Genomic DNA, 15,426 nt, shown 5'->3' on the forward strand with positions numbered 1-15,426 from the left:
AATAAAACAATTCGTCCGACTAGGTCTTGTCTATTGACTATGTTACCGGTTAGTCTAAGGTTCATTTGCTAGTGTAAGGACTTATGTAAGAAATAATACTAAGGAATAGTCCACGGAATAGGTAAGAACTAGTTTAAACACTAGTCTAAAACTGGTACAAAAACTAGTACAGAGAAGTCTAATCACCAATATAAAAACTACTTCAAAGACATGTTTAAAAATTAATCTTAGGAATAGTCGAAAAACTAGTTTAAGGACCAGTCGAAAAACTAGTCTAATGAACAATATAAAAACTACTCCAAAGACAAGTCTGAAAATTAGTCTAACGACTAGTCTAGAAACTATTCTGTGGACTAGTCTAAAATAGTCTTAGGACTAGACGAAAAACTAGTCTAATCACCAATATAAAAGTATAAAAACAATACTAAGGACTAGTCGAAAAAATTGTCTAATGACCAATATAAAAACTAATCCAAAGACAAGTTTGAAAACTAGTCTAAGGACTAGTCTAGAAACTATTCTGAGGACTAGTCTAAAATTTAATCTAACAGACTAAGGATCTAATCTATTGTCTAATCTGAGGTATAAAGATTGTTCGTAGAACTAATCTCTTGACTAATGTAGGGACTTGTATACTGTCTATATGAACTAGTCTAAGGACTGGTCTAAAAACTAGTCTAAGAACTAGTCTAAATACAAGTCTTGAAACTAGTCTAAAAACGAGGGGATAGCTCTAGTTTAGCCTATCTATTTTATTGTTTAGCCCAAGGTTAGTATATCTACTAGTCAAAAAACTGATCTATTGGCAAATTTAAACTAGTCCAACGACTGGAACGAAAACTAGTCGTGGTCTAGTCGTTTCACAAGTCTAAGGTCTTGTATATTGATTAGTCGAATAACTAATCTATTGATTAGTGTAATGACTTAAGTTAGTAAATAAAGGCTAGTCTACGCTATAATATAACGACAAGTCCATTGACTAGTCTAATTTAAAGTCGACTAACTATTGCACTAGTCTAAAGTTTGTCTAAAGACAAGTCTAAGTGCATTGATCTAAAGACTATTCTATTTGTTCTTGTCTAAAGACTGGTCTAAGTGAATTAGTCTTAAGACTATTTTAAGGTCTAAAGGGTTAGTCTAATGACTAATCTAAAGATTAGTCTAACAATAAGACTATTGGCTAGTCACACAACTAATCTATTGTTTAATGCACTAGTTTTACATATTAGTTAAAATACTAGCCTAAGGATTGGTCTATAGAATATAATACTTTTGGCGTTTTTAAAATAGCACTGTAGTTCCCATACCTGAAAGAGTTTATATTCTCTAAATTTTAAATTAAAAGTTTTGAAACAAACAATTTCATTTACCTGACACGTGTTGGATAATAATTATTGAAAACGATTTTTATAAATAAAGAAAAAAACTGAGACGATTTTCTATTCTAGTTGTTTACAAATGGTTAAGACAACAAAATATATAAGAACAACAACTAAATATTAATAAATTAGCGTAAAAAATTGAAATGTTTTTCATATAATAACTATAAAACCAAATAAACTTTAAAAGAATTTTGAAATTTTAGATTGTTTTTAATTTATATATTTTTTCAATATTATTGAAATTTATTATTAATTTTTCACTGACATTTTTACTTAAAAAAAAAAAAAAAATGTTGTTGCTTTGTTCCTTCTAAACCACTTTGCCAAACTGTTTATGAGTTGTAGGCCTTTAAATTTGTATTTTTGCAATATTTGACATTTTGTTTGTTATTTTTAAGTTATAAGACACTCTCTAGTAGTGTCTGTTGTCTATTTAGTTAAATGTCATAGAGTTCATATTTAGCACCCAACCAATACTATAATACACAATATTTTTTTTAATAATAGTTTTTGCTATTTAAGTTTTTCTTTTTTCTGCACTTAAGTTTTAGTTAGTAATAGTATTGTAGGTTTTATTTGTGTCATATAGACATTAAAACCAAAAGAAGTTGAGGAAAAAAAAGAACCCACAAAAAAAGAAGCAAAATCAACTTAACCTAATAAAGCTTAAACTATATACAACATACCATCAATATATAACATGTGAATGGAATAAAAATAGAAAGAGAAAAAAAAACGTTATATAGAAAAAATAGAAATTGTGACATCAGCAAAGTTGAAAAGACAACAAAAAAAAAATAGCAATTGACGTAAATTTTTTTATTTAGTAAAGAAAAAGTTGTAAAGCAATTATTAAAAAGCAAAACTAAATAAAGCTTAAACAAAGTGATTGCCTACCTTAAGGCGTTAAATAATTTGATTACAAGTAGTATACATTCAGGAGCTGGGTTATTGCTTTTATTTAAACAAATTTGTTTAATAAAAAAGAAATGTAATTGTTTTTATAACAAATATGTCAAGGTTTTGCTATAAAATTTCATCAAATATTAGTTTTTTTGGTAAAACGAAGAAGAAAACAAAAAACCCTGAACTAAAATAATAACTCAAGAAACTTATAAAACAAACATTTTAATTTAACATCTGTTTCACTGCCCCCTACAAAAAAATTTATTAACATATTAAATAACTTATTTAGCAAAGTATTTAAAAGAAAAGAAAATCACGCAATTTGTTTAAATATAATAAAAAAATCTTGTATTTTTTTATAGACTAAATAAAAAAAATATCTACATACATATAGTTTATTCTTAGGTATTTGCAAAACAAAAAAATAGCAAAACAAAAAAATTATTAATATTTTAAATTCATTATTTATCACAACTGAACGCAAATAGAGACGTTAATTATATTAAATGAATAAATAGCAACAAATTTGTTTTTATTTTTTTTTATTTTGTTATCTTTGCTCTGTATACAAGTGAAATAAACAATTTTAATATTAACAACAGCAATAGCCAGCAACAACAACAACAACAAATCGTCATACTTGTTGCGAGCTAGTTTACGTACCGTATTACCGTAACAGAAAATTTATTTCTATGAAAAAAAAAAAATAAATAAATACAAGTATATTATTGTAGTTGTGTGTATGTATTTATAAATACATATTTATTAACAAACTGCAAAATAAAAAAATTGTATAATGTATAAGAAAAAAAAAAAAAATTAAAAGCTATAAAAAATAATATATAAAACGGAATTAATAGTATTAACCCTTTAAAGATCGTAATAGCCTAGTCTATAGTCTAGTCTATTGTCTAGTCTATAGTCTAGTCTATAGTCTAGTCTATAGTCTAGTCTATAGTCTAGTCTATAGTCTAGTCTATAGTATAGTCTATAGTTTAGTCTATAGTCTAGTCTATAGTTTAGTCTATAGTTTAGTCTATAGACTAGTCTATAGTCTAGTCTATAGTCTAGTCTATAGTCTAGTTTATAGTCTAGACTAGACTCTAGACTAGACTATAGACTAGACTAAAGACTAGACCATAGACTAGACTATAGACTATAATATAGACTAGTCTATAGTCTAGAGTATAGTCTAGAGTCTAGTCTAGACTGTAGACTAGACTATAGACTAGACTATAGTCTAGACCGTAGACTAGACTATAGACTAGACTATAGACTAGACTATAGACTATACTATAGACTAGACTATAGACTAGACTATAGACTAGACTATAGACTAGACTATAGACTAGACTATAGACTGGACTATAGACTAGACTATAGTCTAGACTAGACTATAGACTAGACTAGACTATAGACTAGACTAGACTATAGACTAGGCTATAGACTAGACTATAGACTACACTATAGACTAGACTATAGACTAGAATATAGACTAGACTATAGACTAGACTATAGACTAGACTATAGACTAGACTATAGACTAGACTATAGACTAGACTATAGACTAGACTATAGACTAGACTATAGACTAGACTATAGACTAGACTATAGACTAGACTATAGACTAGACTATAGACTAGACTATAGACTAGACTATAGACTAGACTATAGACTAGACTATAGACTAGACTATAGACTAGACTATAGACTAGACTATAGACTAGACTATAGACTAGACTATAGACTAGACTATAGACTAGACTATAGACTAGACTATAGACTAGACTATAGACTAGACTATAGACTAGACTATAGACTAGACTATAGACTAGACTATAGACTAGACTATAGACTAGACTATAGACTAGACTATAGACTAGACTATAGACTAGACTATAGACTAGACTATAGACTAGACTATAGACTAGACTATAGACTAGACTATAGACTAGACTATAGACTAGACTATAGACTAGACTATAGACTAGACTATAGACTAGACTATAGACTAGACTGTAGACTAGACTATAGACAAGACTATAGACTAGACTGTAGACTAGACTATAGACTAGACTGTAGACTAGACTATAGACTAGACTATATTATAGACTAAACTATAGACTAGATTATAGACTAGATTATAGACTAGATTATAGACTAGATTATAGACTAAATCATAGACTAGACTATTGACTAGACTATAGACTAGACAATAGATAAAACTATACACTGAACTATACTGTAGACTAAATAACTTCTAAATGTTTTCCTTAATATAACGGTTTAACTAGTTATTTTCTCTAATAGTTAAACAAAAAGCTAAAAAAATTATATTTCTAATTTAACAAACCATTTTTTTATTATTATTTATTTTCTTTTCACAAATATTATTTATTTATTTTATAAGTTTATTTATTCTTCTTCATTTAAGTATTTGCATCTATTTAAATAAATAATAAAGAAAAAAACATAAACGTTTCAAAGCATTTTTAAAATTCAATGTCAATTTTGTTTTTATTATTATTTTCTTTTTAAATAGAACTGCATAAGTATTAATATTATTATATTAAAATACTGCAAAAAAACACAAAAGATAATATATTAAACAAAAAAAAAAAAAAAGTGTACGTGATCATTTACACTTTAAGACGAATAAAAAAGAACAAAATAAATATGATCAAATAATAATTATTTTCTAATATAAACACAAATAAATAAAAAATTTATTTTAATAAAAAATTTAGCTTTTTTTGTTATTCTATTAAAAAAAAAAAACTTCATTGACTAAGAAATATTTGAAGAAAAAAACTCTCACCTCACAAAATAAATAATTAAAATTAGAAAAAAATTAAGTTAAAACGTAATTGTCTTATGATTCCTAAGAAAAATGGTAATTTGCGGCTGTTAAGGGAAATTATGTTATAAGAACATTTATTGTATTCTATAAGGAAAACCTTGTATGTAGTTTATAGTCAAGGAAGGTGGTATTTATTATGGTTTTTTAATCTAATATTTTTTTTATTTATAAACAACATAGATATATTTATAAATAGTTTATAGTAGTTGGGTTCCCATTTATGTGTATTGAAAAAAAATGTAGTTGCTTTATTTTATCGCATAATATCAAGTGAGAGACAATTAATAAGCTTTAGAGAGCTTTACTCTAAGAGCATTATCGACAAAAACCTCCCTACTCTTTATATGACACACTCTTTGTTACTTTCTGCCGATACTAAATCTATAGCAGCGATACGCAATAAGCTCTCAAAAAAACTGTATTGTCCAACAAAATCAGCCAGAGAACTAATATTTTATTCTCTGACAATGTATGATCTTTATAAGCAAAAACGAAATGAACTCCTTCTCTCGTATGTATACTAAGACATGTTTAAAAAACAATCAAAAATCTATCACAGAACTTATTACTCTCTATCCTTATGTATAATCTACAAAGAGCAGATATAGACAAAAATCTCTCCTAAGCACATTTGTCACTCTCTGGGCAAGTGAAAGATTACATCACAATTTCTCTCCTGCATATGATATGCATTTATAAATAAACTTGTCGATTCTTTAGGAATTTTGTTAGCCTCTTTAGAAAGTGGACCCAACTAATGTACATAAACAGTTAGTCAGTTTAAACACATGCCAATGTTGTTCAGTTAAGCCTACTAAAATTTTTTTCATAGATAAGCTTTATAATAATATAAATAACTTGAAGAAAAAAAATACTGATTTTTCCATAACTAAACAAATGGGTCATTCCATAATCAACTCTAAACGAAAGCTAATAAAGGTCTGCGGAAAATTTAATAAGTTCTTTAATTAAAACTTTTAAATTTTCAAAGTATTGTATGAGCATTAATGGGAGAGCAAATAAAAAAGAGAACTCTTTGCCTAATAAAATTTTGAACAAATCATTGTCAGTTATAACTTAAAGTTCAAACTGCAGAACTTTGTTATACAAAGATAACAAAAGATTTGACTTGGAAGTTTCTGACTGTTCTATCGAATGCTTGTGCGAGTGTGTGTTTACTAACGTAAAAGCAACTGAGTATCACTAAAGCGCTCTTTGTTGACATGTTTTTATAAAGCATGAGAGCAAATGAAAACGCGTACTTTTTGCATAATAAAATTTTGAGTGAATTTTGAACACTTATGATTTTGATCAACAAAGAGAGCTAGTTTGGCCTTTAGTTTACAATTTCTCTCTTTAACACCTTTAAACACAGAAGTATCAGGCCTAAAGCTGGTTTTTTTCAAATTTCTTTTGCAACATGGAAAGACCCTTAACAATATTAGAACCTATTTTATTATTAAAATAAATATTATCGATTTTTGTGTACTTTTTTTTGTTCTCCCACATAAATGTAAAAAATTTCATAATATGTATGAAATGTATACAAAAGCCAACAATTTTTTATTAACAATGTTAAAAAAATCAACAACAACAACAAAAAGAAAATTATATTTAGATATATTACAGTACATGAAATTATTAGAGACTAAACTAAATATAAAAACATAAAAACAAAATACAAACATACAGACATAGTTGTAGATATGTATGTATGTATAAAAATACTTTGATGTAGTTGATGTATAAATTGTTTTTAAGGTTATTGGATGTTTTATAACATTGAAATGATGTCAAGGTTTGTTTTATTTAAAAAAAAAAAAAGATGGTTTACTCTGACTTATGTATAAATAGTACATAAATGTTAAACAAATGTTTTAACAAAATAAAAGTGAAAGATTTTTGCTAAAATATTTAAGAAAACTCTAAATAAATTTTATGTTTTTAAATTTAAGAAATTTATTAAAAAGGAAGTAAAATTTTTCAAAATTATTGTACTTAATACAAGTTGAAACAAAAGCCGAAAAGATGTTGTTACTTTCAACACTTATAGATATAAATACCCATAAGAAATAAACGTCTTTTTTTGAAACAAAAACTTGTTTCCTTAGTTTGTTTTTTGTTTTTGTTAAGAAAAAAAAAACACCTTGCACCTTGCTTTTTGTAAAATGTATCTGTATCTGTAACATATGCCAAAATTGTCAGAAAAATTGTATATATGAAACCAAAAAAATATATTTAACTGAAAAAACAACAAACAAACACAAAAACATACAGCTGTCTGTCTTCCTTTATTGTTAGTGTAAAATTTAATTTGTGTTTTTTTTTAAACAATTTGTATTGAATGAATGCATATTTCTGTTGAAACGTATACGAGATGGTTTGGAGATGCTCTTGATTAAAGTCGATGAAAACGAACAAAAACAAAAAAACTTTAAAATTTTTTAAACGTTTTTTAAAATATGCGTAATCATTAATAATGATACAGGTAGTAGTGGTAAACACTTCCTATAATATAGCACACATACTAAGACAAGACAGGTTACCATAAAAGCACACACACACACATTAATTTAATAAGTCAGCTAAATACATATACACAGGCGCGTGTTAAAACTCAACAGGTGTATTTATCACAGTAACAATATATGAATAAAGGAGTCAGTGATCAACCATTAACAAATTAAGGATCAAAAAGCCATAAATATTTTTAGTATCATAAATTCTTGTTTTTCAACAAACTTAATAAATTTTATTTCTGTTATTAAATTTTCTGTTTTTTTCTCTTTTTGTTTTTTAGAAAAAATGATGAAATGAATGGCCAAGCAGGCTCCTCAAGGGCTCCAGCCTTAGGGGGCCAAATATCACCACCTGGCGGTTATACAGAAGCACAACATCAACAACAGCAACAATTCCAACAGCAACAACAATTCTATCAACAACAGCAGCAGCAGCAACAACAACAACAAAATTTCCAACATCAACAGCATCATCCACATCTTAATCATCAACAACAACAGCTTCATCATCAACAACATCAACAGCATCAGCAGCAACAACATCAACACCAACAGCATTTTCTAAATCATGCCAATAATAATACATCATATCCCGGCAATAGTTCTTATTTAGGCGAATCTGATAGTTTACGCACTTTAAATAATACCTTTGGTCCCAATTCGGAATTTACCTCATCGACGTTAAAAGAAGAACGTCTACAGTTTCCCGGTGGCCACACTAGAGATAGTGTTAGCGCTGGTGCTGCCAGCACAAGTAGTGTTAGCGGTGGTGTTGGTGGTGTTATAAGTCCTGCCTTAACTTCGCCTGCGGCAAATTCGGCCAGCAATCCATCGGCGATTTATAATAATATGGTAACAGCTACTGGTGCTCAACAGGCCAATATGGATGCTATGAGTAGTTATAGTCAGGTGTGTAATAATTCTCTTTAACTATCTCTCTCTTTTAAAAACATATGTTAAAAAACTGAGTTTGACAAACAGCTCTCTGTTTTTAACTTGGTCTCTGCCTTTGCCTGATTGCTTTTTTATAAATGTGTATGTGAAACCTTTCTTCACACCTCTTTGTTTTCAAGCAGGCATTAGTAGAGCACTCTGGTTGATTTTGTTCTCTTACGTACGTGTGATAGCGAGTAAGCTAACTTGGGCGCTCTTTGTTGATATCTATCTTAGAAAAGACTTCAGCGAAGAGTAATAAATTAACTCTCTGCCTTTTTTTCTAAAGATTTGTAAGTTTGCGTATGCAAAAACAAAATATATCACTTAGGCACTCTTTTCTTATATTTGTTTTAGAGCAGACATCAGCAGAGAGTAATAAATAAGCTCTCTGACAGCTTTTTAGTAAACATTTCAAAGCCTATGTACGCAAAAGCAAAATAGATTACTCAAACACTCTTTGTTGACAGTTGAGTTGGCAAAGACGTAAAAGCAAGTGAGCAATAGTATTCTTAAGAAAATTTAAAACCTTTGGAAAAATTAACTTTTTATAAAGTTGATCTGTTTGTTGCCAACTTAATTTACCCAGAAAACTTGTTTACTAACAAATTCTATAATAATTATAAATCAAATAACATTTTGGCAAATAATAAAAAATTGATGATATTTTTTACACAATTTACAAATAAATTTCATTAAGATTATTGCAATATATTGATTTATTTATTTGTTTAGTAAAAATAGATATAAATAGGTCGCAAAACCAACCACTGAAACCACACAAATAAGGTTTTTTGCAGCCAAAAAATATGATACAAAAAACAAAGATTTTAAAAGCCTATAGTATATACTACAAATAAAACAAAAAAACTAAAAAAAATAGATCCAACAATATGTGTAAATAATCTTTTGCTCTTTCTCCTATATTTCTACGTTATCCTTCAACAGATGGGTGGTATGCACCCTGGAGCCAATAATGGCATGATGAGTACATCAGCACAGTCACAACATACGCATCAATATATGAATGGTAATGGTGTTGGTGGCGGTGGTCCTGGTATGAATCCAGCAGCCATGGGTCCCATGTCGGGTGGTGGCGGTAATGGTGCCAGTGCAGCCAGTCAAGCCAATATGCAAATGAATCAAATGGGTGGTGCAAATGTTGGTGTTGGTTCTATGAATCCAGCTGGTCAAATGAATGGCATGCCAGGTTATAATAATGGCATAGGAGGACCAGCAACGGCGTCAGCGAGGCATCATCAAGTGAGTATCAATTTTATTTTATTGTTATTTATTTTGTTGTTGTTATTATTAATACTATTGTGTTTGGTGTTTGTTAAAAGAGAACAATACAACAAAATGTCACAGTATTAGCCATTTAACTACAAGAGAAAGAAAAAAATGTTAAGAAAAATATTTAAAATTATAAAATTTAATAAACACAGATGTTTAAGGGTTTTTTTGAGAACAACACTAGTTTTATAATTTGTTTAATAAAAAATTATGTTTATTGCTGACAATTATTAAAAATGTGTCATGGTGGCCTTTTAAAGTAAAAAATTTTAATTTTACAATTACTATTGTTTTATTATTATTATTATTTTTAACAACATCTTTGCTAATGTTTATTTTGAAATAACAATTTTTTTTCTTCTTTCATATAATTAATTCCAAAATTATCACTTATTTTTGATCACTCATAAAAGGTGTTGCTTTGGCAAATCATTTGCTTTTCAACAGCAGCTTGACTTTGGCTCTCGAAAACTTATTTTTTTTTTTTTTCAAAGTCTTAAAGTAGACAAAAAAGATGACTTCATCTTTTTGTTAAAAATTTTATATTCATTTATTTATTTGCTACATGTTGCAATATATTGTTTTCAAATTGTATAAATTATAATGTTATACTTGTATCACAACAATAATTATTAGTTAGAATCAATCATGACACATATAAATAGAAAATCTCAACAGAAATTGGAAAAAAAAAATATATATATAAATAAATCAATACAATATTGACGTTGTAAAGTCATTGAAATCTTTTGGAGGAAAAAAAATCATAATATGTAAATTAAAAAAAAATGCTTTTGAAACTATAGCTTTAGCTTTAGTAGGGTAGCTTCAAGAATTGGTTTCACAATTTTAACTTTAAAGCATAAAAGCTTTCGTTAAAAAGTTCTTGCCTACTTACGTAAGCTCTACATAAACATGGAATACTTTTTTAAACACGAAATGGTTATCTTCTCATTCATTAAATGATTTGTTTCACAATTTTAAAGTAAAAGCTTAAAGCTTGCTTTATAAATGTTATATTTTTGCTTCACGTTAGCTTCATATCAAAAAAAGGAAAACGAAGAACTTTTTAGACACTTTCTGCTATAGCTTTAAAATAATATAGAGAACTAAAAAAGTAATAATTTTCCTTTCACTTGTACAAAGTTAGTTTAAACTTAAAGCTTAAAAGCTTTAAAAGCTAAGCTTTTAAAATATTTGACCTAATAGCTTTTGCAAATAAAAAGCTCTCTCATATGAAAATCAACTAGCAAAACTTATGTGAGTATTCTTTGACGACATTAGCTTTCATCAAAAAATATGACAAAAGCTTTCTTATAAACTGTAATGTAAAAATAGCTTTAAACTAAACTACCACAGGAACTTGAACATGAAATCATTGTATTCTTAATATCTTCGCGTTAAAATGAAAAAGCAATTTGAAAGCTTAACATATAAGCTTATGGAATATTTGCTTTAAAACTGGTATCGCAAAAAAGCTTTCTCATGTGTATACCTACAATCACACATGATATTATTGCGTTCTCTATAACATTAATTTAAAAAATTACAGCAATTTGAAAGTTTAAAATGTAAGCTTTCAAAATATTTAGCTATAAAACTGATATGGCTTAAAAGCTCTCTCCTAAGCAATCTTGCTTTTCCTTGTGTGAACATAAGTTTAAATAAACAAATAAATGCTTTAGAGAGCAATTTTATCACTCTATGTTCGCATCAGCTTTGAAACCAGAAATTTGCCAAAAGCTTTCTTGAAAGCAGTCCTGCTGCCTTGGATTCATACATACAAAGCAATAAAAAGCTAATTATTCACTCTTTCTTCATATCAGCTTTAAATTAAATCTAAAAAAAGAATTTAAATACAATTCAATAGAACTTCATAGCTAAACATTCTAAATACTTGGTTTTAAACCGGGAATCGATAAAAAGCTCTCTCTTGAAATAGAGTACGTTATCCCACACATGTTTAAAAGCAAACAAACATAATGGTTTTGAGATCTCATTTAGCATTTTCTGTTCAACTTAGCTTTAAGCAAGAGTTCGACAAAAAGCTCTCTTAAAAGCTGTTCTGCTCTCATACTACAAAATAACAAACAAAAATCATGCAGAAAGCATTCTATTAATGTCTGCTCTAAATTTAACATTTGATTCCATCTATTTAGAACTTAATAGAGATAATGTTTTTACAACCTATTAAAGCCATATAAAGTTCGTTTAGATATCTCCCCAATTTTGACCAAATATAGTCTTAAAAACTTAACACTAATAATAAATATACATTTTTCAACATATTGCTAAATTTATCAATAAAAACATTTTAAGGTTGTCTTGTATAATCTGTCTTAAAAAAAAAAAATTACATAAAAAAGTAGATATAAACAAAATCTATATTAAAACAAGAAACACTTTAAACTAAATAATAATTTTAATATTATGTATTATCATCAAACAACAACAAGGGCCCTTCACTTTACAAAACTTTTAAACACAAAAAAAAAACGATGAACAAAATATTGAAAGCTTAAACTTGCAATATCTTAAAAAAACTGTGCAATTGTTGTGTATAAAAAAATTATTATATACACTAATAATAACAACACTTTGTCGTATGCAAATTGTTTAAACAGAAGAGTAAAATATAAAAAAATATTACTCGTAAAAAAGCAAAAACAGGGGCGCAGAAAAAGTCGGCTTGTCAGACATTATTTCAAGCTTATTTCTTAAACATGAGAAATAAGATGGTTTTTCTTATACATATATCTCTTTCTTCTCCTTTTTCGTAATTTTAATAAAAATGTATAGCTGGAGCTCCACACTACCTATGCGTTTTCAAGACGTTCTACGCTTTTATTCTTAAACCATTTTTGACATCCGCCTAAAAAGCGAAGAAGTGTAGAACGCGTGCTGTGGCCCTCCAGCTTAAGAGCCATTTCTCTCATTCCTTATAGTGAAAAAAATATTTCTAAACTAATTACCTGATACATTACGTGTAAATAGTTACTAGAAACTCTTTCCAAGGCTTTTTGAAATCATTCTAGTTTACTGACAAGTATCTGTATATTGAGTGCTATATAGGTAAAATCTTGGATATAAAGAAAGAGAAAATCGGTCAGTAAACTCTTGGAGTATGATTTAAGCTGTACTCAACTATAGGAATTCAGAATTATCTTAGATTCTGCGTTATTTAGAATGATAAAATGTATCTCTATTGAAAGCTTTTTCTAAGGCCTTTCGATTACAACTCTAAATCCGTTAATAAACATTAAAATATTAAATACATTATAAATGCTTGAAGTATTTAAAGTTCATAGGTTTGAACATTGATTATTTGCATACCAAATGAAAGCCTTTACGAAGTTCTTTCTAATGAGATATTTTCTCTTAAATTACTTTATGTTTTTATACCCTACACTACTTTAGTGGGGAGGGCATAATAATATTGGTCCTATAGCCAACTTAAAGTATATCAATCGGCTCAGAAGCAATTTCTGAGTCGATTTAGCTTTGTCCGTCCGTCCGTTCATGTAAACCTTGTAATCAAACTACAGGTCGCAATAATTAAATGAAATTTGGTACAAGATCTTCTATTGTCCCCATATAATTGGACTCGCCAAATAGGGCTTTTAAGTTCATAATAATGTTGAATATACCCGCCTTGATCTAAACTAGCCTTGTTTAAACTCATAAACTTTTTAATTATAATAAGGCCTCATTTGACTCTAGCCCCTATAAAAGGCTCACTTCAAAATTTAACTTAAATGTCCACAGTTTTATTTAATAAATGGCTTAAGTGGAACAAAATAACCGGACAATTCCCTTTTTGTAAAAAATTAAAATCTTGTAATACTTAATAACTGGAAAACTATAATTTTCTAGGTTTCACCCCCTTTTTTAAAAAAATTTTAACGTATCTGTTTTGTTAAAAAAAACATCAAAATATAAATAAATAAATAATTAAAATATATATGTATGTGTGTATGTATACATAGACATATTGCGAATATTGCATGTTACTAACTGAGTTTCAAAAACCCCGATAGTGTTAAAGGCTTATAAAGAAATAAGCTAAACCTGAGCTTACTTACCCAGTAATGTTACTATTTACTTTAGCAAAAAGCTTTCTTTAAAAGATACCAAATCATAGTTTACTTCACTAGTGTTGTAACTAATTACTTTCACTTAAAAGTGTTATAAATTAGACTACCTAGGGATAATTAAAACAATAGTGTGGCAAACAAAATACTGGAAAATGTCGATTAGATTACAGAACTACTGGGTATTTGTTATATGTATTCAAATAGCCACTTATATACCTAGATATTTATTTATGTATTAAACTGTGAGTAAAATTGTTTATACATTTTTTATAAATAACTACTTAAATCTGTAGTATATTTATATTTTTGCATACAATATCTACTAGATGCATTTACAAAATTTCTATATAGTTTTTTTTTTATTTTATTTTCAATAACAATTATAATTATTTGCCACATGTCAAGTTTGTTTAGCTTCTCTAGTAAGGTAACTAACTACTACACACTTAAATAAACATAGAAAGAAACCAGCAAACTTTACAATGCTAAAAGAGATGCGATTGTTGAAAAATACAAGAAAAAGTATTTTAAAAATTTTTAAATAAAAATGTTTATTGGGTTATTGTATATACTGCAATCATGAATCTTTTTTGTTTTTTAATACTTGGCTATACCTTTAATTACTAATTTTACATAGCTATGTATATAAAATTTTATTGTTTTTAATTTTGTTTACAATTCAGTGTCATGTTTGTTAATATTTCAAAATAAAGTCTGCGTAACTTTATTCAAATATAAAATGTTAGGGTAACCATATATTCAAAAATGTTTTGAACTAGTTCTGACAGCCCAAAAGTTGCAAAACATGTATCTATTCGAAAGTTTAAATTTCAGATCACGAGGATTCTTAAGAACTTTCGAAAACTCTTAAAATTAAAAAAGATTTTAAAAGCTCATTACGATTTTAATTTTGAAATTAATTTAGTACAAATCTAGGAAAACTATTCGTAAAGTTTGTAATACTTTAAAATAATCGTAATTTTGCCAACTTGTTTTAACCCGAACTCCATTTTTACTTCTTTTAGATGTCGAGCATGAATCAAATGCAAAATATGTCTATGAATGGTATGGGTGGCATGCAGCCGGGTGGTGGTGGCATGGGTCCCGGTGGTTCGGCCAGCAGTATGTCTTTGCATCAGCAACAGCAGCAAATGAATGCTATGAATCCAATGGCTAAAATGCAAGGTATGGCCAATGGTGGTTACAATCAAAGACGCATGACACCCTATCCCAATCCACAAATGCATGCGGCACAGAAGCGTGGTGGTGGTGGTAGTGGCATGTATCCCATGAATTCTCAAAATGTTCCTCAACAACAGGGCGGTGGCATGCCATACGGTGCTGGACAAATGCATCCACAATCGAGTAATGGTGTACCTTTGCCCATGCAAGCGGGCTATGGACGAGCTGGCCCCATGGCGGGTTATGGTAGACCAGGA

The 15,426-nt window shown here is 28.3% G+C and overlaps 1 protein-coding gene across 1 annotated transcript in view; it reads left to right on the forward strand.

Annotated features, from left to right (window-relative positions):
* LOC111684746 (zinc finger MIZ domain-containing protein 2) overlaps positions 1-15,426 on the forward strand; it is a 45,871-nt gene that overhangs the window by 27,031 nt on the left and 3,414 nt on the right. The window contains exons 2-4 of the mRNA XM_023446944.2: positions 7,949-8,576; positions 9,549-9,863; positions 15,013-15,426. The exon at positions 15,013-15,426 is cut by the window's right edge and continues 395 nt beyond it. Coding sequence (XP_023302712.2) covers positions 7,949-8,576; positions 9,549-9,863; positions 15,013-15,426 — 1,357 coding nt within the window. The remainder of the gene's footprint in view (positions 1-7,948; positions 8,577-9,548; positions 9,864-15,012) is intronic.

This window comes from Lucilia cuprina, chromosome 5 (assembly GCF_022045245.1).
Source record: "Lucilia cuprina isolate Lc7/37 chromosome 5, ASM2204524v1, whole genome shotgun sequence".
NCBI classification, from domain to species: Eukaryota; Metazoa; Arthropoda; class Insecta; order Diptera; family Calliphoridae; genus Lucilia; species Lucilia cuprina.